This window comes from Thunnus albacares, chromosome 22, assembly GCF_914725855.1.
Source record: "Thunnus albacares chromosome 22, fThuAlb1.1, whole genome shotgun sequence".
Taxonomy (NCBI): domain Eukaryota; kingdom Metazoa; phylum Chordata; class Actinopteri; order Scombriformes; family Scombridae; genus Thunnus; species Thunnus albacares.
The window spans coordinates 5,464,445-5,491,209 of NC_058127.1; the positions used below are offsets into that span (position 1 = coordinate 5,464,445).

The window sequence follows — 26,765 nt, forward strand, 5'->3', positions numbered from 1 at the left end:
TCACATGTAATGACTGTTCTGGCTGTTGGAGAACCTCAACGGTGCAACACTATCTGTGAAACTGCACTTCTCTCCCGTTTGTTTCACTGACAGGTGGAACAGGCGACGAATTGATATGAAAACAGCCAATTAAGGGCATCTTCATCCATTTATGGATAATTGTGGGAGTGGAAATGATTGAGGCTCATGCACATGCGCCCAGTTCCACAATGTCAGAGATGTATAAAACAGAACCATGCATACACGTCTTATAAATCTGACGAAAAGAATGCGTATGCATATTTCTGTCTTTGTGTGGACACACAGTTTTAGTCATGAATCTACATAGAGTTTTATGTATTGGGCCCCTGAAGTCTGAGCTCAGTGTTACTGTCATGAATCCCATAACTTCTTTAGTAGGAACTTATGTCAATGTCTAATGTCTAAGACAAGGTAAGAAAGTAAGAAAGTGTTGAGAGATGAACTAACACATTTTGTTTGTTTCTGTTGGGATTTTCTTGGGATTTGTAGAAAAATTACAGAATAGAATACAGAAAACGTATTATTATGAAGGGTTAAGTTTTCATTTGAAATAAAATCGATAGACTTCTTGTAGAAGACATTATGGTCTCAATGGCTGACACTGATTATACAATCAGCAGAAATTGCACCCCTTTGTTTCATTAGCCTTAGCCAGACAATGTGTTTTCTTATTTTATTTCTCATTATGCTTTAAATTTGTTTCATTGGTCTTTCTAAAGATTTATCAATATGTTACTGGGGTTTTCTGTCCATATTTTAAGTTAAATGTATCTACTAATGTACTAAATACTAAATTCTTCACTAAATGCATTAATTCATTAGCTGCATAGTGTAAAAATGTTATTTTCTTAGCAAAACAGTGAGCTCACCATCGGTTTCAGAAACAATGATTTAATGATAATTACATTTTGGGGCATGTCGGTGTGTTTGATTGACAGTAACTGGCAGGCTACCGGCGTTACACCGTATGGAACGTAGACAAAGTAAACAAACAACTGTAGCTACAAGTCATGGATAGACATTTTGTCGCTAACAGAGATTTTGAAAAGTAACGACCAAACCAGCATCTAACAGGTCCAAAGTGACATTTGCAGGTATGTTTACAAGTTGTTTAATGTGCTGCAGCTGAGCAGCTAATTAGCTATGTAGCCTGCTAGCTGACACTGGCACCGTTTTCTCTGTGAATGTTTGGCGTTCAACTAAAGGACAAAATATGTGTTCATGTTTGTAAGTTAGATGAGAAGCAGACTTTAGCAGGAAAGCTAATGTGGGTTGTTGTTCAGAGTCTGTGGCTCTTGTGTTGTGTAGCAGGATGCAATCAGGCTCAGTGTGACCGTCCAGATTCCGGCTACGTTAGCACATGATGGAACGGTATTTTAATTGAAATAATGTAAAACTAGGCAGCACCATCATGAAATCAAAGAATTCAAAATATGAATTTCCCCCTCAGGACAACTGATTTACAGAGCAGATATGTTGCTGTAGTAGACAAAAAAGGCACTTTTATTTCAATTGGACGATTGAAACAAGTAGTTTTACTGCCTAAACCGAACTAGTGGTGGCAGATCAGAAAACTGACATTCCTTTGTAGCAGTTTTAGTTGTTTTGTAGTTTAGTTTGGAGGACAGTTGCTTACCTGCTGTGTGTTACATCAACTTGCAATCCTGAAATGTTGTTTGACTGTTGCCTTTGTTCAGTTCAGGCCAGTTGGAAAGTTTGTTAAAAAAGTTCACATTCTTCCATGAACGCCCAGGTGAAATTCCAGCTTTCAGTCAACCACGATGTACAAGTGTGTATTTGTGTGTGTCTGTGTCTGTGTGTGTGTGTGTGTGTGTGTGTGTGTGTGTGAGAGAGAGAGAGAGAGAGAGAGAGAGAGAGAGGGAGAATACCCCTCGAAAATCAAATGTTGTTTCTTCTGTCTGGCAGGTGAAAGGAGGAAACACTGTTGCTGTGCCAGTTTCCCTGCATGGAGATCTGTGTTTTTATCACCAAAGTCTAAGAGCCAAGAGAGAAAGAATCACCACTTGTTCAAACAAATTTGATCTGTAGATTTTATTTGCGTCAGTGCATTTTTTATGTGTCTTTGCTGTTGTGTCTATGTGTTCAAATGTTAGTGTTTCTTTTTGTATTTATCACATCATTTCTGACCGATAAACTCATCAACTGTGAAGCTGATCAATAGTTAACACTGTATTGGTGTTCATATTTTAATGCAAGTTCGTGTGTGTGTGTGTGTGTGTGTGTGTTAATCTAACCAGTATAGTTAATATGTTGTTCTCATACTCTATTAGCCAGTGTTGACAGCTGATGATTGATCTTCTCATCATTTCTCCCTCCCAACACCCTGCGGTGACTGTTTGTGTGTGTGTGTGTGTAAGAAATCTGCAAGTTTGTGTGTTTAAACCTGACTTTGTGTCCATATTTATGGGGCTTTTTTTTACTGTCTTTATTCAAGAGTGTGGTTTTTCAATTTTGAGAGTATGATTTATTGATTTCACATTCAGATTTTGTAATTTTTTCCCTCAAAAACGTCGCCCCTCGCCCTTAAATAGCTCCTGCTTCTGCTCAGACTGTACGCTTGCACTCAGATATAATGTTGCTTGCACAGATTTCCTGCTCCAGCTTCAGCCCTCGTCCTCGTTCTCGAGCTGCTTCTGTGCGCTTGTGAGACATCTACTCTCAGATTTCTGCTCTCTGATTTTTTGTGCAACAACCCTTTCAAAACCCCCCAACCAATAGAAGGCCATTTGTAGTGTTGACCAACGAAATGATCCCTGCCTGCCTCCTTGAGGGAGTGTTTGCTTTATTTCTTAGAGTGTCCCCATATGTTAGGTTCAAAAGTCACTGAAATGAGCAACGTAAACAGCATTTAAAGAGGGAGAAGACACTTTGATATAACTAGACAATACACAACCTCACAAAATGTGTCTTTAAAATGTAGCAGCTCATTGAATTTAGCTTTCTACTGTCTTAATGTGTTAGCTGGTTACTTTTGCTACTGATACTTTTCCCATTCCTAAATAATGAAATACAGAAAAAAAGAAACACATCCATTATGTTGTTAGTTGCAACTAATGTGCTGGTGCTAGTGTTCACGTAACGCACAACACTTGAAAACCAAATATATTATCATGGATGTATTCTTGTGCCACAAATAAGACTTTAATAATTCAATTTGAAGGAAGTAAAAGCACTATTAAAATAAAAAACTTGAGGTCCTTGACTTTGGTGGTCCATGTTGGCCAGATATCTGCTCCTGAGTTACAAAGGTGACGTCAGTGTATCCTCTAGTACACCGACGGGAGGCCGGAGTGCTGTACGGCTACTATTGTATGGAGCTATTATAAACAAAATACATGGACACATACATCAACTGTCCTTTAATTACAAAAGTCATACAAGAAAGCAAGGGAGGAACATTTAAGTGTGGATGAACCTGATTAAAGTGTAACTTTAAGAAGTAAAGCGAACGCCCCCCGCAAGGAGGCAGAGATCATTTCATTGGTCAACACTACGCCCGGCGTTCTGTTGGTTGGGGGATTTTAACAGGGTTGTTGCACAAGTTCAGTGCAAGAACACAGTTTGAGCAGAAACAGAGCAAATCTAAGCACAAGCAGGTGCTATATGAGTGTGAGGGCGACGTTTTTTGAGGGAAAGAATTACAAAATCTGAACGTGAGATCAATAAATCATGCTCTTAAATTGAAAGACTCACGCTTTTGAATAAAGACAGTAAAAAGGCCCCATATATGTTTGACTGAAATGTGTGCAGTGAGGTTGTGTGTGTGTTTATGCACAATATGACTCCTTTCAATGACACCAGTATTCTCTGTTAAGATTAAATTTAAATTTAATAACTAATTGTGAAGACCAACTTAAAAAAAAACATTGTATTTCAGTCAAATAGGCAATTAATGGAACAACTGTAGTGAGGACATAAAAACATGAAGCTTAGCAAGTTAAAAAACTGAGTAATTTCATTTTTATGTGTGTTTATATTAGATTAAATATACATACAACATGTCTGTTATTGATTGCAGACATTTTCAGTTGTTCTTTCTGTTAAATCTTTTGTTGTTGCATATTAGATTAGCTGCCACTCGATTGGACTTTTGTTTATGGCGTCAATATTCATTCTGTTTTCCTTCTTTTTTTCCATTTTATGGATGTATTTCTGAGCATTTATTGTGTTCTTGTGAAATTCATTTATCTTCTTGGTTTTTGTCTTTTTGCTGCTGCCTTGACTGGCTTAAAACAAAAAAGGGGGTAAAAGGGGAAGAAAAATCTGTTTTAATGTGTCTATTAAAAAAACAGACAGTTTATTAGGCTGGATGAGATGCTCTTTTCTGCAGACGTACTTGATTCCAGCTACGACAAGCATACTTTGACTTTAAAATCATACCTGCTGCAGGTTTAACCTTCCAGCCTGCTGTGTTTTATTGAGCTTACCTTCAGTGAGGCCTTGCAGGGTCTTGGGACAACCTTGGCAGCCTAACACAGCCAATAACTCACTCCAGCACTTCAACAATGCTGTTAGGACTCAATTATTTCCTACCTTTGTTGCATCCCAACCCGGACTCCTCTGCAACCTCTGCGCCTCAGAGTCGTTGCCACATGAACCCGTCCAAGTTCCATAGCCATAAAAACGTCACTTCTTCTCGCCCTCTTTTACATTCGAGGGCTTCAAACCCCCTTCAAAGCAGATCAATCACCAAAGCCTGACTGGGAAATTAAAGCGGAAATGCCTCTCGCGGCGGCTTTTCAAGTTGGCAACCGGCAAAGTTTTTTCGGCTAACGAAGCTGTTATCTATATGAGAAAAGTTAAGCTATACATTGAAATGCATATCTGAAGCGATCACAATTTCAAAGAGTCACTGGCGCTTATCCAATCACACAGCAGTCAGTCTCCCCCCCCCCACCCCCCATCCCCTCCTCCTTCTTCCTGCCTCTCTCTCTTTCTTTTTCCATTTTTATCTATACCTCTCACACGTTCCCTCGATCCCACTCCCCTCTTCTTCTTCTTCTTCTTCTCTGATTCTGCTCCTTTTTCTCAGAATTAGATCCATGTTTTGCTATCACTCTCCTTCAAATCTCTCCCTCTCTTTATCTCTGTTAAAGAGTGTTGATCCCTTCCTCGCTCTAGAAACCTCGCTTGTCGTGCACGGCAAACACACACACACACACACACACATATTCACACACGCATTTTAATTAATACATAGATTTAAATTGCGATGCCTGTGTGGTGAAGTGATATACACCCCCGCTAGTTAAAAGTCTTTTTTATTGCTTAATCAATGTTGAAATTAATATGATTTAACTCCCGACCCCTCGTTACACATAGACACCCACAACACACACATACACACACTTACACACACACATATTCACGTACACATGTCTGCTGGGTTATTAATTATAACACTAATTAACCTACGACTAATGATTTGGCCTCTGAGTGTGTGTTAGTGTATGTGTGTGTGTGTGTGTGTGTGTGTGTGAGAGAGGGAGAGAGACGGAGAAATTATGTGAGCTTGCATTTAAGTGATTGTGTGTGTTCGTGTAAATATATGTTAATTTGATTCCCAGATATGATGGATTATAGGGGCTTACGATAACGACAGTGAAACTTCTCTTCAAAGCTCCCGGTTCGCTTCCGTAATTCCGTTTGGCACTCGGATCAATAAAGTTTTTCCGAGTAAAATTTAAAACCCGAGCCCTCGTCCAAAATGCTTCCATTCTTCCTGTGCCATTTCTCTGTCCCCGTTGATTTTTATTTTGAGGAAATGAAAACCGCAGCACCACCTGGGGACCCCGAAACCCTCAGTCCCCCCTCTCCCTCCCTCCCTCCCCCCACCGCCTCCCAACAACAACTACGGGCTTTGTTTTTGATTTAATTGACTGAAGGTATTTTTCACTCTGATTTTTTTTGTTTAATGTTCACTTCACACACTTGACTCTTTTCCCAGCTCACTCTTTTACTTGCAGTTAAGAGGTCGAGTGTTGTGCTCAAGTGCATTTCAATAGTACATTCTTCAAACGGTTTGTCATTCAAGTACTCAGCTTTTGACATTTCGGAGGTTGTGAAGTGTTTCCCAGCTTGCATTTGAACCAGAAACACTCCATCAGCTCAGATAAGGTTTTTTTTTTTTTTACCTGAATCACACATGCAGTACACATATGAGTTTGACTAAATGTGTTGTGTAGCTATTATAGTGATGAACTGATACATTAGCATTTATGTTCAACCAACAAATGGTGTGTTCCAGCTGTGCTGATAAATCACAGATGGCCTTTAAATCCAATTAAATAATAAAAACATCCTCAAAGTTTAAATCCTGTGTTCATTATTCTGTTAACTGTTGGTATCTGTCTACAGTAAAAACAAGACAAAAAGTCTACAGCCATGCTAACACTAAGGCTGTATTTAGCGGTGCTTTGAGCTAAATGCTAACGTTAGCATACTAACATACTTACAATGACAATGCGTCTGAGGCTCATGAGTATTGTATTCTTAGCTGTCTGTCAATATCACTGACAAAACATGATTTCTCAGAAACAAAATTGAAATAATTGAAACTGGTGGTCATAATATAAACATATAGGATTGTTACATTATCAGGGAGAGTATTTTTGTTTCTGTGTTAAGTAGCATTAAAGAGATTGTTTAAAAAAACATTTGAAATGGGAACCAGCAGCCCCTCACACTTCACAGCTCTATTGTAAACTGAGGACTTTTGTCCCTTTCAGGATCCTGTAGGAATGACTTTGGTTTTTTCCAGTGAGTTGATTTGCAGGTTTTAATCTGATCTTTGGCCTGAAGCAGGTTAGCCATTTAACATAGGTTACCATGGTGATCTACCATGGTTAAAAGTGAGTTAAGCCCCAAATATAGCTAACTAACACACTAATCTTGCATCACGGCACAGGCCACGTTTGTTGATAATCAGTGGACAACAGCTGGGTTTAGCTAGCTAGCTAACTGACATTACCCAAACCGAAATCAAGCAAATGGATAGCGACAGAATTGTGGGCTCACTTGTGCTGAGGCAGCTAAATTGTATGTTCAGAAACCAGCGTTACACTACTGTCATTGGTTTTTTCAACAATGAGTAGTGCAAGGAATTATAATTTGAAATTTGTAATTACATTGCAGTTACTTATCCCATTAGCGCTCCGTTACTTCAACAGTTTTCAGGAAGACTTGATTGCCGTCTTACTGGTAGTTTGATGGAAGGTTGATATCACTTCTATGTGTTCAGTGGACAGACTGGTCCGGTACATGCTAGCTTAATGTGGTGGCTGCAACTAAAAGAACAGAAATGCAAGTCTAGGTAGGTAACTCCAAAGTTGTCTTATTTACATGTATTGTCTTAGCTAGCTTGCTATCGTTTGTCACTGATAAGAGTTGGAGAAGTTTTAGTTGGGGACTTAATGCAGTCACTAACATTAAGCTAGCTGTTAGCTGATAGTCTGCAAAGTCCTCCAAACTGTAGACTGGCTGTTTGTTAAACCGCAACGTCTCCTTTTCTTTTTCTACACCTGTTAAACACAGAAGATGGAACGTGTGGAGGCTTTGACGTTGTTTAAAAGGCACCTTTGATGGACTTGATGGCGGAGTAACGAAACTAAGGTAACAAGTAATGTAAGTAATTATGTTTGCTGTTTAGTAATTAGCAAATAAATGGGGTTATCGTTTTAAGGAGTAATATGTTATGTGTTAATAATTAAAATTTTCAAGTAACTAACACAGCACAACCAACACAACCAGCTTTAATATAGTGAGTTATGTCGTTTTATTCTCAGATGCAGTTGTCTTCATCTCTTGTCCTACTAGGAGTTTTGTTGCTGTAGGGTTTTTTCTATATAACATTTGTTTAAAGAAATATAACTTTACTGAAACGTTGCAACTCTTTCGGGTGTGCAAAAATAATTTTTCCTTTATTCCATCAATACTGAAGCTCAACCGTAGTTATAACCTTTGACCTTTACAACACTGCTGTTTGCATTTGTACCACACAGTAGTGCAGCTAAATTTAAATTAAATTGATTTGCTCCTCTCACTTTGCCCTCCATCGAGTGTTCTTTCTGTCCTTCCTTTGTCCTTTCGTTCTCTACTTTTTTTTCTACGCCATTGTTCCTTCCCTCCCTACGTGTTTTCATCCTTTCTTCCGCCTCTTCTCCTTCATTTCTTTCTTTCCTCATTCCCTTTGCTCCTTGCGTCGTCTCTTCCCTTGTCTCCTCCGCCCTTCGCCTTAAGAGGAGAACTATTGATTTTACACACCTAGTTGAAATTGCGTCAAATACACCATTCACTCACCGTCTCTCTCTCTCTCCTTCTGTCTCTCTCTCTCTCAGACACACACACACACACACACACACACACACAGCGGTGTGGTGTGACAGCCAGGCTGACAATAGGTGGCTGTCACAGTGATTGATGGCACTGATTATATGTTAATAATGAAATAAACATTAAAAAACACATTCAATAAAGCTCCCCATTAATGAACCAACCACAGTATCTATCTATCCATCTATCTATCTAGGAAGAAGGGAGGGATAAAAAGTGAGGCAGTGGGAGGAATGGTAGTCGAGCGAGTAAGATATACAGTAAATAGGATGAGAAAGATAGAAAGAAAAAAAGAGGAAGACCGCTACAACACGCTACAGAACATTTTAAATAGTAGATAAATAATCGGTTAGACAAATAAATAGCATTTTAACATTTAAAAACTGATGAAAACTAACACCAGAAGAAAAATCAGTACAGTACTAATTAAATCCTCATGCAGAATTAGTTTCCAGGTATCCATTCAAATAAATAAATAAATAAATAAAAGATTAAAAACAAACTGCCTTCGGCCTGTTCATTGGTGAACCTGTTCAAAGCTCTCCCTCATTGGCTAATCTGAAATTAGCCTCAGGGCGATAACAGTGCAGCAGATGGGATTTGCTAAAATTGTTTATTTTTAAATACTGCATGAAAAATATGAAACTCAATAAGGTTGACCGAAGGAGCTCAGCGCACTGATACATTAAAAAAACAAAACAACATGCTAACATGCTAACAACACAATGCTAACATGGCATAATATTTATCCTGTTCACTTCTTGGTCTTGTGTGTTAGCTGGTTTAAATTTTCTAACCACCACAAAGTACAGCTGAGACCGATGGGAATGTTGGTCGTTTGGGAGATATTTGGTTATAAACCAAAGTATTTTGGAGAAATTTAAATTTTGACTTGATGATGGTGCTACCACTAAAGGGATCTGTTCTAAAGTTGTCTGTTCCAACTCTCATGGCAATACATCCAAAGGTTGTTGAGACTTTTTAATTAAAACCACAAATGTCAACTCCATAGTGGTTCAAGAGGAAAAGTCAAGGGATCAGCAAATTTATTAGGATTCATCTACTAGGAACCATGAATGTCTGTTCAAAATACTGTGCTCACACATGTTTTAGATGTTGAGATATTTCACAGAATAAGGGCTTGCTGGTAGCGCTAAATGAGCAGTAAAGGGGTCAAAAAGTCATTAAGATTAATCCTCTTGGGACCACGAATGTACAAAATTTAATGACAATCCAGCCAATAGTTTTTGAGATATTTCAGTATGGACCAGAAGTGGTGGACTGACATTAAAAACCACTAAAACTACACTAAAAAATCACTGCAAATTAAGCAAATTAAAAAACACATGAACTAATTTGACATTACATACTGTACATGTCTCAAAGGAATGTGCTGCAAATACAGAAGCACTTTAAATTTTATACAATGCAACAGAAACCACTCGTATCGCATTAAAAAAGCTTAATGGAAACGCCAAAATTTAAAAAAAACGCTCGCCTGAGATGGATTTTGGAAATGTCGAAAAAGAGTTTATGCGCAAAATGGGTAATGGAAATGGTAATGTTGAATAAATAATCACGTAGCGAATATTTAACTCACGTGACTGATCAGCTGTTTCCGCCCTCTCTCAATTTTTCACTTGTCAAGACAATATCACTATTTGTTTTGTTTCCGGTTGGTAACCTCTTCTTCTTCTACTCTGTTTACTGGTGGATTATTTAAGCCTATACTTTTATTCGCTTCAAACCAGTTGAAGTTCCTTTTTGCGACATTTCAAAAGTTCACTTAAAATGATCTTGCGAATCTAATGGAAACATTACTAATATTTAAACATTTTTAGTTTTAACAGTCTGATTGCATGGTTCAGATATTATTGGTGATATTGGCCGTGTACCTATTAACATGAGCCAGTTTTTAGCTCCACCCGGGTTCTTCTATTGTTGTCTTTTGTTGTGATTTGACACGGACAGACACTATGGATTTAGCTTGATTTCAACCCCAAATTGGTCGCCCCCACCTGATTTCTGCCAGATCGTTTGTCGTTTCACATGCAGTTTGAGGGGGTTCACAATGCTTGATTAATTACCATAACAACCAACAATCTGGCTGCACTTGATGCGGCAGCAATGTGCCACAACGCATCTAGTCTACTGGAAATCCAGACGAAGAAGAAGAAGAAGGTGTTCAGGGGTTCTGTGTTAATATTTAGTGTGAGCACAGATGTTGTAGGATTAGCTTGAAGTGTGAGTTAACACAGAATTAACAAAGAATTAACACAGGATTAATAAAAAATACAGTGTTTCCACCTGGCTTTTGTTCTGTTGTGTTTGACTTTCAGCATTTCTGCATTTGCTTGTGTTTCCTGTATTCGCAGCATGTTTCTTTATGCCATGTGTGTAAAATTCACTGTATGTATGTTGAAAGAGTTATCGGTTGTGTAACATCTGCCTCTTGCATGTTACATTAAATATATTAATTGTGCTTTAAATGGTCACTATGTCTAACAGCAAAATCTTTTAATATAGAATACAATTTTGTCAGTAATTTTACCTTTGTTTAACAGTTGTAAGGTGTATATATTTGTGTTATTTTCATTATTTTATGCTGTTATCTTATATTTAATATTTAATACTTGGCTACATAGTATCCAAGGTAACGATGCAGCTATAAAGCATCACCGGGGGAACAAGTCAGACCGGGCTTGTATCCCTCAGGTGAGTGTGTGACTATTTAATGGAAACCTGTAAATAATAATGTATAGCTGACCTGAGATAGACGTTAATACTAATTATAATTATATTGACATTCAGAGTGATTATCTATGTGAACTGATTCATCTGTATCAATAGTGTCTTTGTGTAATCCGGGTCACGGCACCAAATGTATCGGTTGCTGTAATTATTCCTCCTGTCCATACCGGCTGTGAAGTGATCACTTTGTGGAGCAAGTACACTATAAGTGACAGAGGACAAACCCACAGTCCTCTCTCTGGTCAATAATGCATTCTACAGTTCAGCTGAAGCTGTTAGGAGGCTTCAGCAGTCGTTGCACCACTTTGAACATATACACACAAACACACACCACGACTCAGTAGGGGGGCAGTTGACTTTCACAGAGGGAGCGTAAAAAAAATGTTGAAAAGTTTTTTGGAGAGAGAGAGAGAGAGAGAGAGAGAGGGGGGGGACCGAGAGAGAGAAAGAGAGTATTTTGGTAAAAACAGAAAGCAGGACACAACGGTAACCGACGGCAACCATCATCAATCAGAGTTTGAAGACATCGCTGCTGGCAAAGACGACAGGAACAGAGAGAGAGAGTGAGAGAGGGGGGGTGGGAGGGGGGGGGGGGGGGGGGGGGGGTTAGCATCGGGATGCAGGGTGTAAATGCTAAAAGAGAACAAGTTAAATATAAAAAAAGAAAGAGAGAGGGAGACAGGGGATGTCTTTAGCCTCTTTTAGTGAAGATGGAAGGAATAGAGGGAGAGAGGAGGGGCGGCAAGAGAAAAAGGATGAGTGAGAGATATAAGAAGAGAATGAGAGAACGAGAGGGAGAGTTGTGTTTTTGGCCTCTTTAGCTGTTTTAAAAAGAGGAATTAGGACAATGACTAGTCACCTTGAGACCTGCTCTCTCTCTCTCTCTCTCTCTCTTTTAATCTCTCTTTTTATGTCTCTTTGTCTCTCTCTCTCTTCCTCCATTTCGCTCCCTTTTTCTGTCTCTTAAGGCCCGTACACACTGTGCAATAACAGCAAATTTGCAGGTTCATTGCATGTCACGCTGTGCGAGATGGGTCTAATAAAATCTTGGTCACAATCTGTGTCGGACTGTACAGTATCCATTTTGAAGCATGTCTGATTGTGCGATCAATAAGTGCAATGATGTAGATAGAAAGAAGAAAAAAAAACGATCCTGGTGTTTTTTTTGTTTGCCGCTTCTCCTTGTTGCTATTTTCTTCATCATAAATTTTTGTGTTTGCAAGATTTTTTGTCACTTTATCGTGCATGATCTCATCACTTTACATCAGCCAGGTTTTCACATTTCTAACTGTTGCTGACTCACCTGCTTTAGTCGCCCAGCTTGTGTCTCCTGGGGTTAGATATATAAACTGTAGAGGTGCAAAGATTAACTGATATGCATGGAAAATGTATGCATTTCCAACCCAAATTCTTCACAAAATTCAGAAAAAAATGTCAGAAACCCCCCCCTCTCTCTCTGCGCTGTGCCTGTAGCCTGTGCGTGTGCTAGCTTGCTACATTTCGTAATGATGCTACGTAATGTCGGTACCACCGTGTACACTGCTGCCTTATGGTTACATTTGCAGTCTTGAAAACATGTTGGTATCATGAAATATGCCGGGGGAACCACACGTCTTGCTACTAATTTATGAAAGTGATGTGTGCGCTGACAAAAAAGTTACCGCGAGGAGCTTCAACCCAAGCGTTAGCAGCTAACGCTACTTCCAAATGACCCATAGCTCCTCTTGGTTGAAGGCAAAAGTGTTACTGAAGGTAAGAGCTGTTTTATTTACAGCATTATTGAAAAAAAACTATTTCAGAGGGATGACATTGACCCAGAAACTGAGGGAAAGAGCACACAGTCAGCAGCATTTTAGTGAAAAACTACCTTGGCTAAAAAGTTGATTTTTACTACTGTTAGTGTGGCTGAAGACGTACTATCTGGAGTATTTAGTATTACTTAGTAGTATTAGGATTTGGAGTAAGATATTAAGAAGTATATCATGGTTTATGTATGTCACATTTATTATTCAAAAAGTAAAAATATTGAATGCTAATTACAGCTGAATGCAATCAGCTTTTTATCGCAGCGTATCACATAGTTACAAATTTGTCTGTATCGTTTCTGTACTGTACGGATCTAGCTAACTGTTGACCCATCACAGAGGGAGAGGTACACAACCCTAATAAATGGTGCATATGCATAAAAACCACACATTAACTGGTATTTATAATGTTAACATTTCTAAGATTTAGAGCACAGATCTATGCGTACACACAGCTTTATAAATCTGATGAATATAATTTGTCCTCCACACAGTTTTAATCATGAATCTGCCCCAACGACTGTTTTCCAGCTCCACTTTTCTGGGTCTTTGCCATCATTTGGTGCTGCAGCTTAATCAACTTTGAGCCAATCTCAGATGAGAGGTATTTCCCCAGGCAGTTTCTCGACTGTCCCAGTGCAGTTAGCTTCTGAGCTGGGACTGCTGCCTTCTCATTGGGCACCAGGGACGGTGTTGTTGTTGGCTGGCAATTACTACTGCCAGCTGGAACATCCTGACATCTTCTGAACTATTGTTTCTGCCTTTGAGGCCTCTGATTCCTTGTTCCCTGTCAGAGGACACCAGCAAACAAAGGCTAGCATCCACTGTATCTTCTGCACTCCATAATCCACCTGATTTGGCAGCCCTGTCTCCTAGAAATTAAAGTGATATATTACTTCATTTTTTTTGCAGATTACATTGTTGCCTGATATATGTTCATTATCAACATTTTTGCAACTTGCGAGATATGTTAATTAACGACATATCATTGTTGTGTTACTAGGAAATGTAATTCAGTCAGCATTACGTCACATACAAAACGTATTTGCTGTCCCAAATAAATGTAATTTCTAGAAGTCGGGGTTGTATTTGGGGTTGGAGGCCTGCATGTCTGATTAAGCCACTTGTTGAATCACCAGAATAGCTTTTATTTAGAGATTTTGCACTTTTTTCACACTTATTCTAAACAATATTTTGCCAAACAGCTGAGCTGTAAGCCTGCACTGGAAGAATTGGTTGACTTATATTATAAGAGTATTTCAGACTTTGGTACTCAGTTACCAAAATAGCTTTGTAACGTTAGCATGATTTGGTGAAACTGTGAGACATAAGCACTGATTCAGAGTTTTGGACACCAAAGATTTACCTTACAAGGCAGCTGGATTTCACAAGATCACATGAGAATCCATCTTATCAGGCTTCAAGTTATGTTCTTGTGGCCGAACCATCAGCGGTTCAGACCAATCGGCATCCTATGAGGAGCTACTGGCAGCTACGGGTGTAGTTTAGGTGTAACAACAGCTAATGATAGACGGTGATAGACAGATGGTTCATCCAATCATCTGCCAAGTATTTTTTGAAAGTGCCTACACTTTTCCAAACAGTTTCCAAGGACGAATTCTCAGATGGTTCTGATGGTCTTTGAAATTTGACGCAGGCTGTCTTTGGTTAACCTGACACGCCAGATTGGTTGTTAGACAGAACTATCTGAGAAGTCGTCCTTGGAAACTGTTTGGAAAAGGGTAGGCACTTTCAAAAAATACTTGGCAGATGATTGGATGAACCACCTGTCTATCACCATCTATCATGGGCTGTTGTCACACCTAAACCACACCCGTAGCTCCCAGTAGCTCCTCATAGGATGCCGATTGGTCTGAACCACTGATGGTTCGGCCACAAGAACATAACTTGAAGCCTGATAAGATGGATTCTCATGTGATCTTGTGAATCCAGCTGCCTTGTAAGGTAAGTCTTTGGTCTCCAAAACTCTGAATCAGTGCTCATGTCTCACAGTGCCATCTAAGACTACTGTCTTGGATTGAAGACCAGAAATTTCACGATGTTTTGTCACACGTCAACTTTTATCTAGGAAATCCCAAAACTGCACAGAGCAAAATGGCCTTTTATGCTGTTTCTGTGTTCATGTCTCCATCAATCTCTTTCTCCCTCTGTCTGTAAAGCATCTCAATCCTTCTATCTTCCCTTTCTTCCTTCTCTCACTTTTTATTTCTCAAGCTCTCCCATCTCTCTTTCGTTGTTCTCCCCTCTTTCCTTCCTCGTCCACTCCATCCCTCCATCTTTCATTTCTCTCCCCTTTTCATCCCCTTCAAACTCTCCTGCCGTCTCTCTCCACCATCCTCCTCTAAACTCTGTTCTTTCTGGATGAGCAGGTTTTATGAGCGGAGTGATAAAGAGAAGGGGGGATGAAGGGCAGAGAGGGAAGGAGAGGTGGAGGACAGAGGGGGACGGAGGGAAAAAAAAGAGAGAGATGGGGACAGAAAGAAGTGGAAACAGGAACGAGCTCGGGCTTTATTACTCCACACTAGATATTGCCCAAGAACATTTTTTATGGTATAAAATGTCTGTCCCTTTCTGTCTCAAGGTTTATTTCTGATTTCAAACTTTTAAGATGATTTGTAAAAAAAAAAAAAAACTCAGACTGCAGGAAAACATGAATGTAGCTCGTTTTTGTAGTTTTGTAGTTGTAACTGACTTAAGCTCTTTAAATATCACTCAATATGTTCTTAATGGAACACACATTATAATACACAAAGACCTGCAATTTTATACCATAATATTGATATTTATCATTATGTATTAAAATTTAAATTGAAAAACTGGAAAAACCTTTTATAAATGAAATAAAATGTGAAGGTTTTTAGCGAATCCATTGAGTTAAACACCCAATCGTTTAAGATACTTATTCGTGTTGATGCAACAGTCCTGTATATCCATTATTGTCTTTTAGAAACCCTGCTTTTTGATTTGCTGTATTGCCCATAATAATACAACTAAAGATACATCTATAAGATATATACGTAAGAGATATCCATAATATGGTCCACAGTAAAGGTCAGACATAAATTAGTACTACAACCCAATTGCCAAACAGAACATTGGATATTGGATGATTCTGCAAAACCCTTAATTACATTCAACAAAAAAAAGTTTTTTTAAATATCCAATACCAACGTTTGTAAAGTGATTTCTGTGCATGACAACTGTGTCAATAATGTTTTAAAAAAGATTGTTTTTATGGGAAATGTTCTATGGTTATGGTTTGGTTAGGCAACAAAAACACTTGGTTAAGGTTACAAAAATGAACTGTTGGATTGTGACTGGTTGTGAACTCCAATTCAACACGATAGTTGGATGAGTTTCAATCTCCACACCCTTATTTCCACCTCGCTACATAAAATTCACAATACAAAACTTTGGCACTGGACGACTGGGCTTTGCACTCTCAATTTAAGCCCAGTTGGTTAGATTTAGTTCATCATCTCAGCCATCATTTAGCGCAATAGCAGTTGTTGAAACTTTGACAATTTGATCAGTTTTAGTCTGTTTTGTGTTGCATAAATCAATCTATATATAATCTATAAATATATAGTGTATGAATAATTCAATTTCTTTAATTTAAGCAAGGTTTAATCCACAATAGAGTTTTTAGCCATTCCACTGAAGGCATTGCTCTACATATAACTGGAATAGGGGGTGAAACATCGGTGATTGGTGGTTTCCAGCTGACGACCCTTCAACTGACCTCAGGGCACCGATGGAGGTGCGACAGGCTGAAATGCCGAAGCAGGAAGTAACACCTCACCTGAACAATGACCTGATGATCCCTGAACTTTCAGTGAGCGCCATTATCAGGTCAAAATTTAGATTTGTCCAATAATGCTTTATGACTAAATACTTGCAAAACCAATGACAGTCCCACCAGTCTCGGCTGCACTATGTGTTTACTGTAAGTTAGGAAATGTCAGCATGCTAACACACTATGCTAATTTGCATGCTAGCATTAGCATTTAGCTCAAAGCACCACTGTGCCTCACATATAGCCTCACAGAGCAGCTAGCATGGCTGTAGACTCTTAGTCTTGTTATTTATATTTGGAGCAATACATTTTTAAATGGAAACATTGTTTAGACACTATCTATCATTGTTAGATTTGGTATAAATATAGCAGAACGATAGCTTAATAGCAGATGAAAAACAGCGCAGTTATCTGGAAATAATGTACACTCTCTAACCAAACACAATATAGTATTCTCTGTGGTGATGATATACTGAACTGATCATCTCATAAATGTGATCTTTCTCATGATATTTCACCGTAAGGAACAAAATTATTAAATCACAAATTACATTACTATCGATAAAACTATTTTCCACCTCATGTGAGCATTAAACAAGAGTATTGAGTATTTGGTGTGTCTATTGAGTTGTAATTAAGCTGATGATTGTTAAAAAAAAAAAAAAAAAAGAAAAAGAAAGAAAAGCTCCTTGTGTGGAAACGAAGCGGCGCCGTCACTCCGTCCAGCCTCGAGACGCTCGATCTGCAGTTTGACACTTAGTAATTGTGTTATTGAATTAGATTATTAAAGAACACAACTTGCGCCGCCGTCGTCAACATCATCGCTGGAGGTAGCGAGGATGATGGGAAAAGACACACAGACACACAGACACACACACACGTCATTTCAGAATTACTGTATATCATCACAAACACAAACTTGCTTACATGCACGCAATGTCATCTGCTGCCCGCACACACACACACACACACACACACACACACACACACACACACACACACACACTGTAATGAAAGCTGGGGGCTATTGAGTGTGAGATGGATGGTTTGACTTTAAGCTTGTATAAATAAAAGCTAAATAAATCCTGATGGCCTCTAGTGATGGCTCAGATACAGCGGCAGTGTGTGTGTGTGTGTGTGTGTGTGTGTGTGTGTGTGTGTGTGTGTGACACAAGAGTTTCAAAAGACACACACACTCACACAGCCTGCGGCTCTTTCTCATTCATGTTTTTGTCCCAAAGTGGATAAAAAAAAAAAGAAAATTATAAAAAGCCTGCAGACCAATGTCACCTAACACTTGAGTCTAAAATATTCTCCCTCTTACTCTCTTTTCTCTGTTTTTTAGTAGTTTTTATTCTTTTTATTCCCTCTATTTTTATTTTCTTTCTATTGTTTTTCTTCCCTTTTTCAATCATTTTCTTTCTCTATTTCCCTTTCCTTATCTTATCTTTCTATTTCCCCTTTCTTTCCTCCGTACGTCCCATGAACGTGAGTGTTTTGCAGCCACAAATCGCGGCCTTTCACCAAGCGGCTTGAGGGTGACGCCAGTGTGGAAGTTAAAGTGCGATACCAACGACGGCCAGTAGATGCTCCGACCGACTCCCGTTCACAAAGTGTCAACTTCTCTCTAGAAAGTCAATCATTTTTTTTTTTCCACCAGTCATTATGGTCTCACTTGCTAAATTTAAGCCCTCTAATAAGCGTGCTGGTGGTCATTTTGAAAAATAATTGCTCCGTTAAAGACTTGTAGTAACTTTGATGTCTGCCGTGTGGGCGTTGATTGACAGCTGTGATTGACGGTTGGCTCACCTGCTGCTCTCTCCAGGTGTTCCCATTAAGCTAGCGTTCGCTTTAGGTATCGGCGGATGTTTCCAGAGCGTTAAAGGCAACAACCTGCACCCCTTATTTGGAAGTTTTTAAATAAATTACCAATGCTGCTGTTTTCCTGGTGTGGACAGTCTCAGCAGATATATATATATATATAGTAGAAACAATGGATATTTGTCTTCTGCTTTTTATGCTCTTGGGTTTCTAAAGCATCAGTAAAAAAATCTCAAAAATCCAAAGTTTTTTACTTGAGGAGCCTTTTTTTTTTCTCCCTCACTGTTTGTGAGACAAGGAGGCTGAAACATTCACAAAGACTTATGATAACAATCATTATAATGGAGCTTTAGTTCCCAATGTAGAAGATTATCAGCTGACTTGATAGAAATCACTTGTAATCAAAAACAGGATGAAGTGATTGGCTAAAATGGAGAAAATCACTCGCTGAACCACGGCCAGCCACAGCAGAAAACCTTCATTTATTCTGTCATTATGAGAAATGTGATTTAGTTTTAGCTTCACCGACTAAAAGTAAGCTAAGAGAAACATGTTTCTTAATCCACAATAAACCCAATCACTCTATTTATACATCATTGTCAAACTTTACTGTTACCTCCTTTAGTTCAGTCAGAGTCCAGGTAACTTTCCTCAAACATACATCATTGTCAAGTGACACTGTACATCCTACAGCCACCCTGGGAGTTTCTCTTCATTGATAAATGACATTATTTCCCCTCCCTGCTGTCGCTTATGTGGTTTTCAGGAGGAAAGAGTGATAAACAGAGATAACAGTGGGAGAGGAACACCATGCTGGATGTTTGAACGGTGAAAGCAAAAACAAAGATTTCAACATTACGTCGTGTAATTTCCATGAAAACACTGAATTGCTCCAATAAAGCACCTCCCCACTGAATTCTTCAATATGATGACTAAGCAACAAGCAAGCTACTGATATCCGTGTGAACGTTTCTCTCCGCCAGTATGACGCCGTTGCTTTTTCCCCGTTAGCTTAATGAAATGCTAAAATGCTAAATGCTGGTTAGTCCTCTTATTTTACTTGTTGACAGTTAAAAGTGAACCATAATTCTTTGGATACTCTGCAGTCAGTATGATCCAACTTTGCACAAAACAGATCAAATGAAATGATGACAAATATGCTAGCTAGTCATGTCTAGCTCTTGACTGTTAAAACAATGCTGCTTTTAAAGAAGCTTTGGACACTTCACAGTCTTGTTGTAGCGCTATCATGCTAACCTTATCGAGGACACCTGTCCAAATGATAACAAGAAGAGAGAAAAACACTTGCTACGCTTTAACCTGAATGCTAACGTCAGCATGCTAACGTTTCCTAACTTGCAGCTAACGAAATATCGTTTTTCTTGCACCTCTCCGCTGATGATGATGACACAATACGTATTGGTTCACGTGGAACCAAGTGAGCCTGTTAAGACCTCTATCACTATCTAGGTTTCCATACAAAACAAAATTTTAATCATATTTTTAGAATATCAGCAAAAAAAAATTCAAAAACAGCTGCGGTGCTATTTTTCCAGTTGGTGCCATTGAACCATTTCAGAAGAAGCAGGTGCAACAAGATGATGTCACTAAAAGAGCAGCAGTCAAACCTCAAACTGTGAAAAATAACATAGAAAACATGATGGAAATATAACATTTATGTTAGTTTAATGTATTTCTTCAGTGGAGCGGAAACATGCTTCACGTACGTCATAATTTATTCGACAAATCTGTTTCCATTGCAGTTTGTCACATTTTGCTTTTATCAATGCAGCAACTTTTCTACTTCACCAAAGCAAAAAAACTAATTTGTGATACTTTGAGGGTTGTTTTTTTCACATTTTCTGCGTTTCCATTCAGATTCTTTGATGCGCAATTCAAATAAAAACAGCTGGATGGAAATTCACTTATTGTTCACAAGCACAATCATAATCTCCTCTACAAGTGCTCAGACAACTTTTTATTTATTTATTTATTTATTTTTTTTTACAAATGATCAATCAATCATGGGTGTAGATTTAGGTTTGGACATGTTGCTGGATTGTCCCTATCAATACTTTTATCTCAAACAATCTAACTCCATGTAATATTAACCAGATCTCTGCAGAGTTGCCAGGTTTCTGTGTTTTCTGCAAAAAAAAACAACTATTATCACTATTATGCTATTATATATAATATATTGTTATTATAATATAATATTGCTATTATGAGAAAGAGTGAAAGAGCAGGATGTGGAGGATACTCGACCTGATGATCTGGCAACCCTCAACTTCAAGCTGTACACATTGTTGCCTAGCAGCAGTAGTGGTGGTGTTCAAGCATTAGGTGGTATTCGCTAATTTGTGATTGTTGTTCAGACCTGCTGTTTTAATTAAACAACTTTATTACTGTTGGTAAAATTCCTCCCAAAAGCAAATTAAAACATCTGGTCCTTTTTTTTAAAAAAAAAAAAGAGGAACCAAAGTGTCAGTAACAGTTGAGTTTAGTTAATAAGATGTTCTGTAATCAATACAAACATTAAACTTTGAAATGAGTGAGAGAAATATTAACTATTTAATGCCATCTCTCCCCTTTTACATGCATGTGTCATCAAGACATGAACATTACTCATAAGCTAAATTAGCCGCAGCTTGTCCAACTGATTTGTTTGTGACTGTCAGCACAGAAAACCTTATTGTGACAGTCTATCAAATGCTATTTTTACATATTAATTAATTTAGGTCTCAGATGTATAGTTAAGTAGTCTATAAATAGAATAAAATGTAGAAATCAGGGAAAAAATCATGACACAAGTCCGGTTTCAGGCAAGTCAGGAAATGCAGATTCAGTACAGTAACATTTTGCAGACTCAGGCTCTTTATGTGTGTGTGTGTGTGTATATATGTGTGTGTGTGTGTGTGTGTGTGTGTGTGCAGACGTGTGTCTTATGAAAGAGAAAAAGCGAGCGATAGAGAACGAGCGCACGTACACAATTATTTTTGGCAGTCTGACAAAAAAATGTCCCGAGGAAAGTTAAACCTCGTGCCCCTCGCAATCAATAATTATCTTTTAGTCCATGAAGGATGATGGAAAAGCAACCTAAAGACTGCGCTGAAACAAAGCAACGTGATTAAGTATTAATACATTTGAAATAGAATTAACTTAAGTGTTGGGAAATTGCTGAGTTTTTAGTTTTGAGTCACTTTCTGAACCATTATTTTTCTCTCACATTAAAAGTTTTGCAGCAGCTTCAACAGCGTCTCTTTGATAAACCTTCAAACTGTTTCAGTATACTTTTCAACTTATTTTGAAAGCACAATGTTGCAAAACGAACATTTCTGGAGGAATATCGTCGCGTGAAACTAAGTCTCATCATGCTGGTAAGTTTCTGTCCGTCTTTTTACCCCCCGGAGAGAAAAACTGTACCGACATGTGGCAGGTTGAGTTATTTAATGGGTTGAAAAAAAAAAGAAAGCAAAATGGCCTTTTGTGTAGAACATCGGACTCTTCCTCTCGGGGGGATTCTGCAGACAAGTTTTTCCACTTCTGTCCTCTCTCCCTCTCTTGTCACCTCTTCCTCCCTCTTTTTTTTACCCCCCCCTCATCTCTCTCTCTCTCTCTGTTTGCTCCTCTTCCTCTTTTTCTCGCTCTCTCATCCCAAAGTCCAACTCCCAAGTTCATATCGGTCATTATAACCCCGCTGAGAGATATTCACCTCCACTAAGACCTCATCTCTCTCTGTCTCCCTCTTCGTCTTTCTCTCCGAGTCCGGCATCAGTTTGATCATTATTAGCCCTGAGAGACAAATTATTGCCCTCATGTCTCTGTGACTCTCCTCCCTCCATCTCTTTATCCTTTTCTACTCTTTCTTACTTTGTCTTACCTTTGCTTTTGCCACTTTCTCACCTTTTCATATCTCCTTGACCTCCTTTTTTTTCCCCCCCTTCACCTGTCTCCTCTCCAGCAAGGAAAGATGCTCTTATCATTGAGTAGTAATGACACAAACAACAGACCAAGGCTGCAGCTAACAACCTTTTTTATTTATCAATGAATCTGATGATTATTTTTTCATTTATTGTCTATAAAATATCAGAAATGGTCATGGTAACGTCTTCAAATGTCTTGTTCTACCTTCTTAATCCAAAGATGTTCAGTTTACTGTCATTTATGACACAGAAAAGCCTCAAATTCTCACAGTTGAGAGGCTAAAATGACTAAAACAACCAATATCATAATAGTAGCAGATACATAGACGGCTCTTTAACAGACACAGCAGTTTGTTCTCGTTTTAGTAAGCCTGGGACCAACTTTTGCTGCCTTTAAAGGGGACGATTCATGCACATTTAAAGGTCTATATTTATATTCTGGGGCTGTATGGGAATGTTTTTTGCATTGTTTACTGCTAAAAAAAAACTATTTATTTATCTTAAACTGGCTCTTTAATCTCACTCGGTTCAGTCTCTGTCTCAAACAGGCCGTTTTAGCTCCTGTTTTTTTCAAGGACCCCGAAATATGCAACGACAACACATGGGAAAACCTTAGCAACAACCTTAGCAACCAATCACGTGACTCTCTGACGTTGGAAAAGTAGAAAAAGATGTTGCAAACGAAGCGTTCAGTGCAGCTTTTGACCTGCAGGAAGCATTTCTACAGACTTTAATCTCAAGTTTTGGAACTTGTTTATCATGTTTAACATCGATATCCGACATCATAACAGCATAAAAATAACAGAAAATCACAAAAGCATCATCCGTCCACCTTAATAAATGTGTGGATCATAGATTCTACATACAAAAGTGGTGCTTTATGGAGTAATTACCTATTCTACAAAGTCGTTTTATTACAAAATTCAATGAACATCCTTCCACTGCAGCTCAACAGGGAAGTTTTATACTAAAAACATTATAATTTTGGAAGATATCAACTTTTTGGATGAACAAAAACCTCAAATACCACCCTGTAGTCGCACCTTTCTGGTTAATGGACCAAATATGGCGTCACCCATGTCCCTTCTTGGTCAACGATTGGCCTGAAACCACATGACCATACATCCAAACCATCTCTGTAGACGCCCCATTGGCTGATATGTGTCTGGATGTATATGATTGGTTGTCAGTGGTGTTTGTAATGTGTTTTATGACGACCCTGATGAAGTTGTTCTTCATGTTCTCGTCTCTCTAGACTTATTTCCCATCTCCGTGCACCCTCACTCTGCATCTGGAAGATATCAACTTGCCTCATTTCAGATAAACTTTTAAATATTTCTTCTTAAAACGAGGACTGTAGATTTTGTCCCGCATCACTTGCATTGTATTAATGTCCAGTATGAAGAGGAGGAATGATTACAGTAAGCAAACTGGTTTTATTGTAAATATGGGCACCTGACCGTTGTTTTACAACAGACTTGGAAAACTGTGAACTTGTCCTTTAATATTACCAGGAAAAACCGAGAATTTGTACCTTTACGTGAAGCAGAAGTGAATTAGACACGACTGTGAAGCTTTATGACACTAACTTGAATGTTAAACTCAGTCAACTTTCTCTTTCATTCATTCATTCATTCAGTCAGTCAGTCAGGGTTTCCCTGTGTAATGAGATTACATGGGATTATAAAACCTCATCTGTTTGTAATCCACACCACTCAATCCCATTTCACCGCTCACACACACACACACACACACACACACACTAGTAATTAATTCTCTCTGGTGCTACACAATGATCTCTCTTCTTATTCTTTTCCCATTTAATCCCTTTCTTCTTCTTCTTCTTCTTCTTTTGTCATATAAATTATCTCCTCGTGTCATTTCCTCATTTCCATCCTTCCTCACTTCCTTCCCTCTCTCTTTCTTTCTTTCCTCCCTCCCATCTAATCCCTCCTTTCCTCACTTCTTCTTCTTCTTCTTCTTTTTTTTTTTTAAATGACCACTTGTTCACTGATCAGCGGTCAGTGTGTGAAGAACATGCGTCCCTCTCGCCACCAGAGCTCGCATGTGAGCCATTACTGGACACACACACACACATGGATACACACACACACACATGCGCGCGTGCACGGGGCAAGGGGTTGCAGAGCCCCCCTTTCCCCCCCCAAAAAAAAGAAAAAAGTGAGGATGAAGGAAAATAAAAACTTCCCATTTAAGCGAATCAAGCAGCTCGTGAGAAAGTTTATGAAACAGCAAAACGAGAGATCTGACCGATACCCTTCGCACACACAAACACACTCACACACATCAATGGGGTGTAATAAAGTCCTCCCACTCTCTCTTCACCAATCATATCCTCAGTCCTGCTGGGAGTCTTCAGTGATTGGCTCAGTCGGCTGTCGGTCATGTATGGAAGGAGGCGGGTCCAGGACGGGGGGCTGACCTGGAGTCCGATCCAGTAGCTTTTACGCACAGACCGGACAGTCCGCTTTCCACGCACGGAAAACAAGAGTGAGAGCCTAATCTGGATAGAGAGAAGAAGAAGAAGAGGAGGAAAGAGAAGAAACAGAAAGAGAATTTGGAAAAAGTCAGAGGGAGGAAAAAAAAAAAAGGAGAAAAGAGGCACAAGTGTTTTTCCCAGTTGGAAAGAGATTGAGGAAAGTGTGTGTGTGAGTGTGTGTGGACGGGAGAGACAGAAGGAGAGAGTGTGTGTGCGCCTTCACCACTCTCCACTTCTTCCAGCACCACCACCACCACTACCACTACCACCTCCATGTCACTCCCCGGCTCTCCTCCGCTCCTCTCGCCGGGCTCGGGCGCCCCTACTCCGGCCGCGCTCTACCGCTCCGCACCGGACGCGCTCCTCACCTCCGTCGCCTCCACCGGCACCTCCAGCCCGGCGCACACCAACTCCAACTCCCACTCTCACTCGCACTCCTTGTCTCCGTCTCCGCGGCTCACCAGCAGCATGCTCAGCGCGTTCCTACCCGGACCAGGAGGCGCGCTGGCCGGCTTGGGCAACGGCGGCGCCGCCCCGCTGGTGTCCGGAGGCGGTGCCGCTTTGGGTCCGCTCGGCGGGCTCGGCTCGCTGAGTACAGCCGGCCTGACCCCCGGTTCTCCCGGCTTGGCGCAGACCTCCTCCAGTCCCGGTCTTTGCAGCGAGTGCAAGCTGGTGGAGGTGCACGGCGTGAAGGTGGCCAGTTTCAGCGTGGACGGCCAGGAGCTGATCTGCCTGCCGCAGGTGTTCGACCTCTTCCTGAAGCACCTGGTGGGAGGGCTGCACACAGTCTACACCAAGCTGAAGAGGCTGGACATCTCGCCGGTGGTGTGCACCGTGGAGCAGGTGCGCGTCCTGCGGGGGCTCGGCGCCATCCAGCCCGGCGTGAACCGCTGCAAGCTCATCTCCAGGAAGGACTTCGAGACGCTGTACCAGGACTGCACCAGCGCCAGGTCGGTGAATGTTTTAATCACTTTTCTTATTTAAGATGTTTCCCCCCCCCTTAAAAGTGTCCACAACTATCGTGGAACAGGACGGCGTCGATTGAGTAGATTTCTCAAGAACTTCTCGGTGTGTTTGTGAGGATAAAAGTGACTTTACACACACATTTCTATAATATTAAAGGCTTCATTTCCATCAATGTTTCTATAGTTTTAAGCAGATATTTAAAGTGAATCTGTGGCTCCAACTTTAATGATCTTTAAATGCTGTTCAGGTGTGTTTGAGACACTCAATAACAACTCATACTATCTGTTACTGCTCCTGTAATAGTTTTAGAGGCAATATGTCTGATTTAAGTTTCATTTTCTGTCATTTAACAGCAGATACTTACAGTATGACTGTGATGACGAAGAGACATTAATAATCATTGATCATTTAATGACTTTTCTAATATATTTTGATCTCAATTGAGCCCTATAATGAGTCACAGTTTACCCAAACAGCCCTATAATATACTCTTTTAATAGGATTTCAACATGGGCTCATTAGGTCATGTTAACAGTATAATAATCTGATAATATTTCTCCTGGGAGTTGAATTCTGGCAACATTTGTGTACTATTTTAATAGTGTTCCTATTATTAAGTTAGAGGTAGTTAATCTCTGCTTGCATCACTATGATATTCTTGTAATATTTCCTTCAGAAAATGACAGTTTTGTGGTGATATTTGTATGAAATCCATGCAAACATTTATTATAAGCTCACTGACTTTATTTTTCTTGATTTTTTTCCTGTTTTGTTATCAGTCTTTATTTCACTTATATTGCCTGAAGTCG

The 26,765-nt window shown here is 39.5% G+C and overlaps 1 protein-coding gene across 5 annotated transcripts in view; it reads left to right on the forward strand.

The window, feature by feature from the left end:
• The first annotated feature begins 5,914 nt into the window (after nt 1-5,914).
• Nucleotides 5,915-26,765, forward strand: part of LOC122973413 (dachshund homolog 2-like) — a 133,530-nt gene continuing 112,679 nt past the window's right edge. The window contains exons 1-3 of one of the 5 annotated variants that reach the window (XM_044340888.1): nt 5,915-6,159; nt 7,576-7,665; nt 23,746-25,940. In XM_044340888.1, the coding sequence (XP_044196823.1) occupies nt 25,264-25,940 (677 nt within the window). In that variant the 5' untranslated portion in view covers nt 5,915-6,159; nt 7,576-7,665; nt 23,746-25,263. Of the gene's footprint in view, nt 6,160-6,722; nt 7,355-7,575; nt 7,666-23,745; nt 25,941-26,765 lie in introns of those variants that run through there. The other 4 variants (XM_044340885.1, XM_044340886.1, XM_044340887.1 and 1 more) reach the window with 4 other exon arrangements.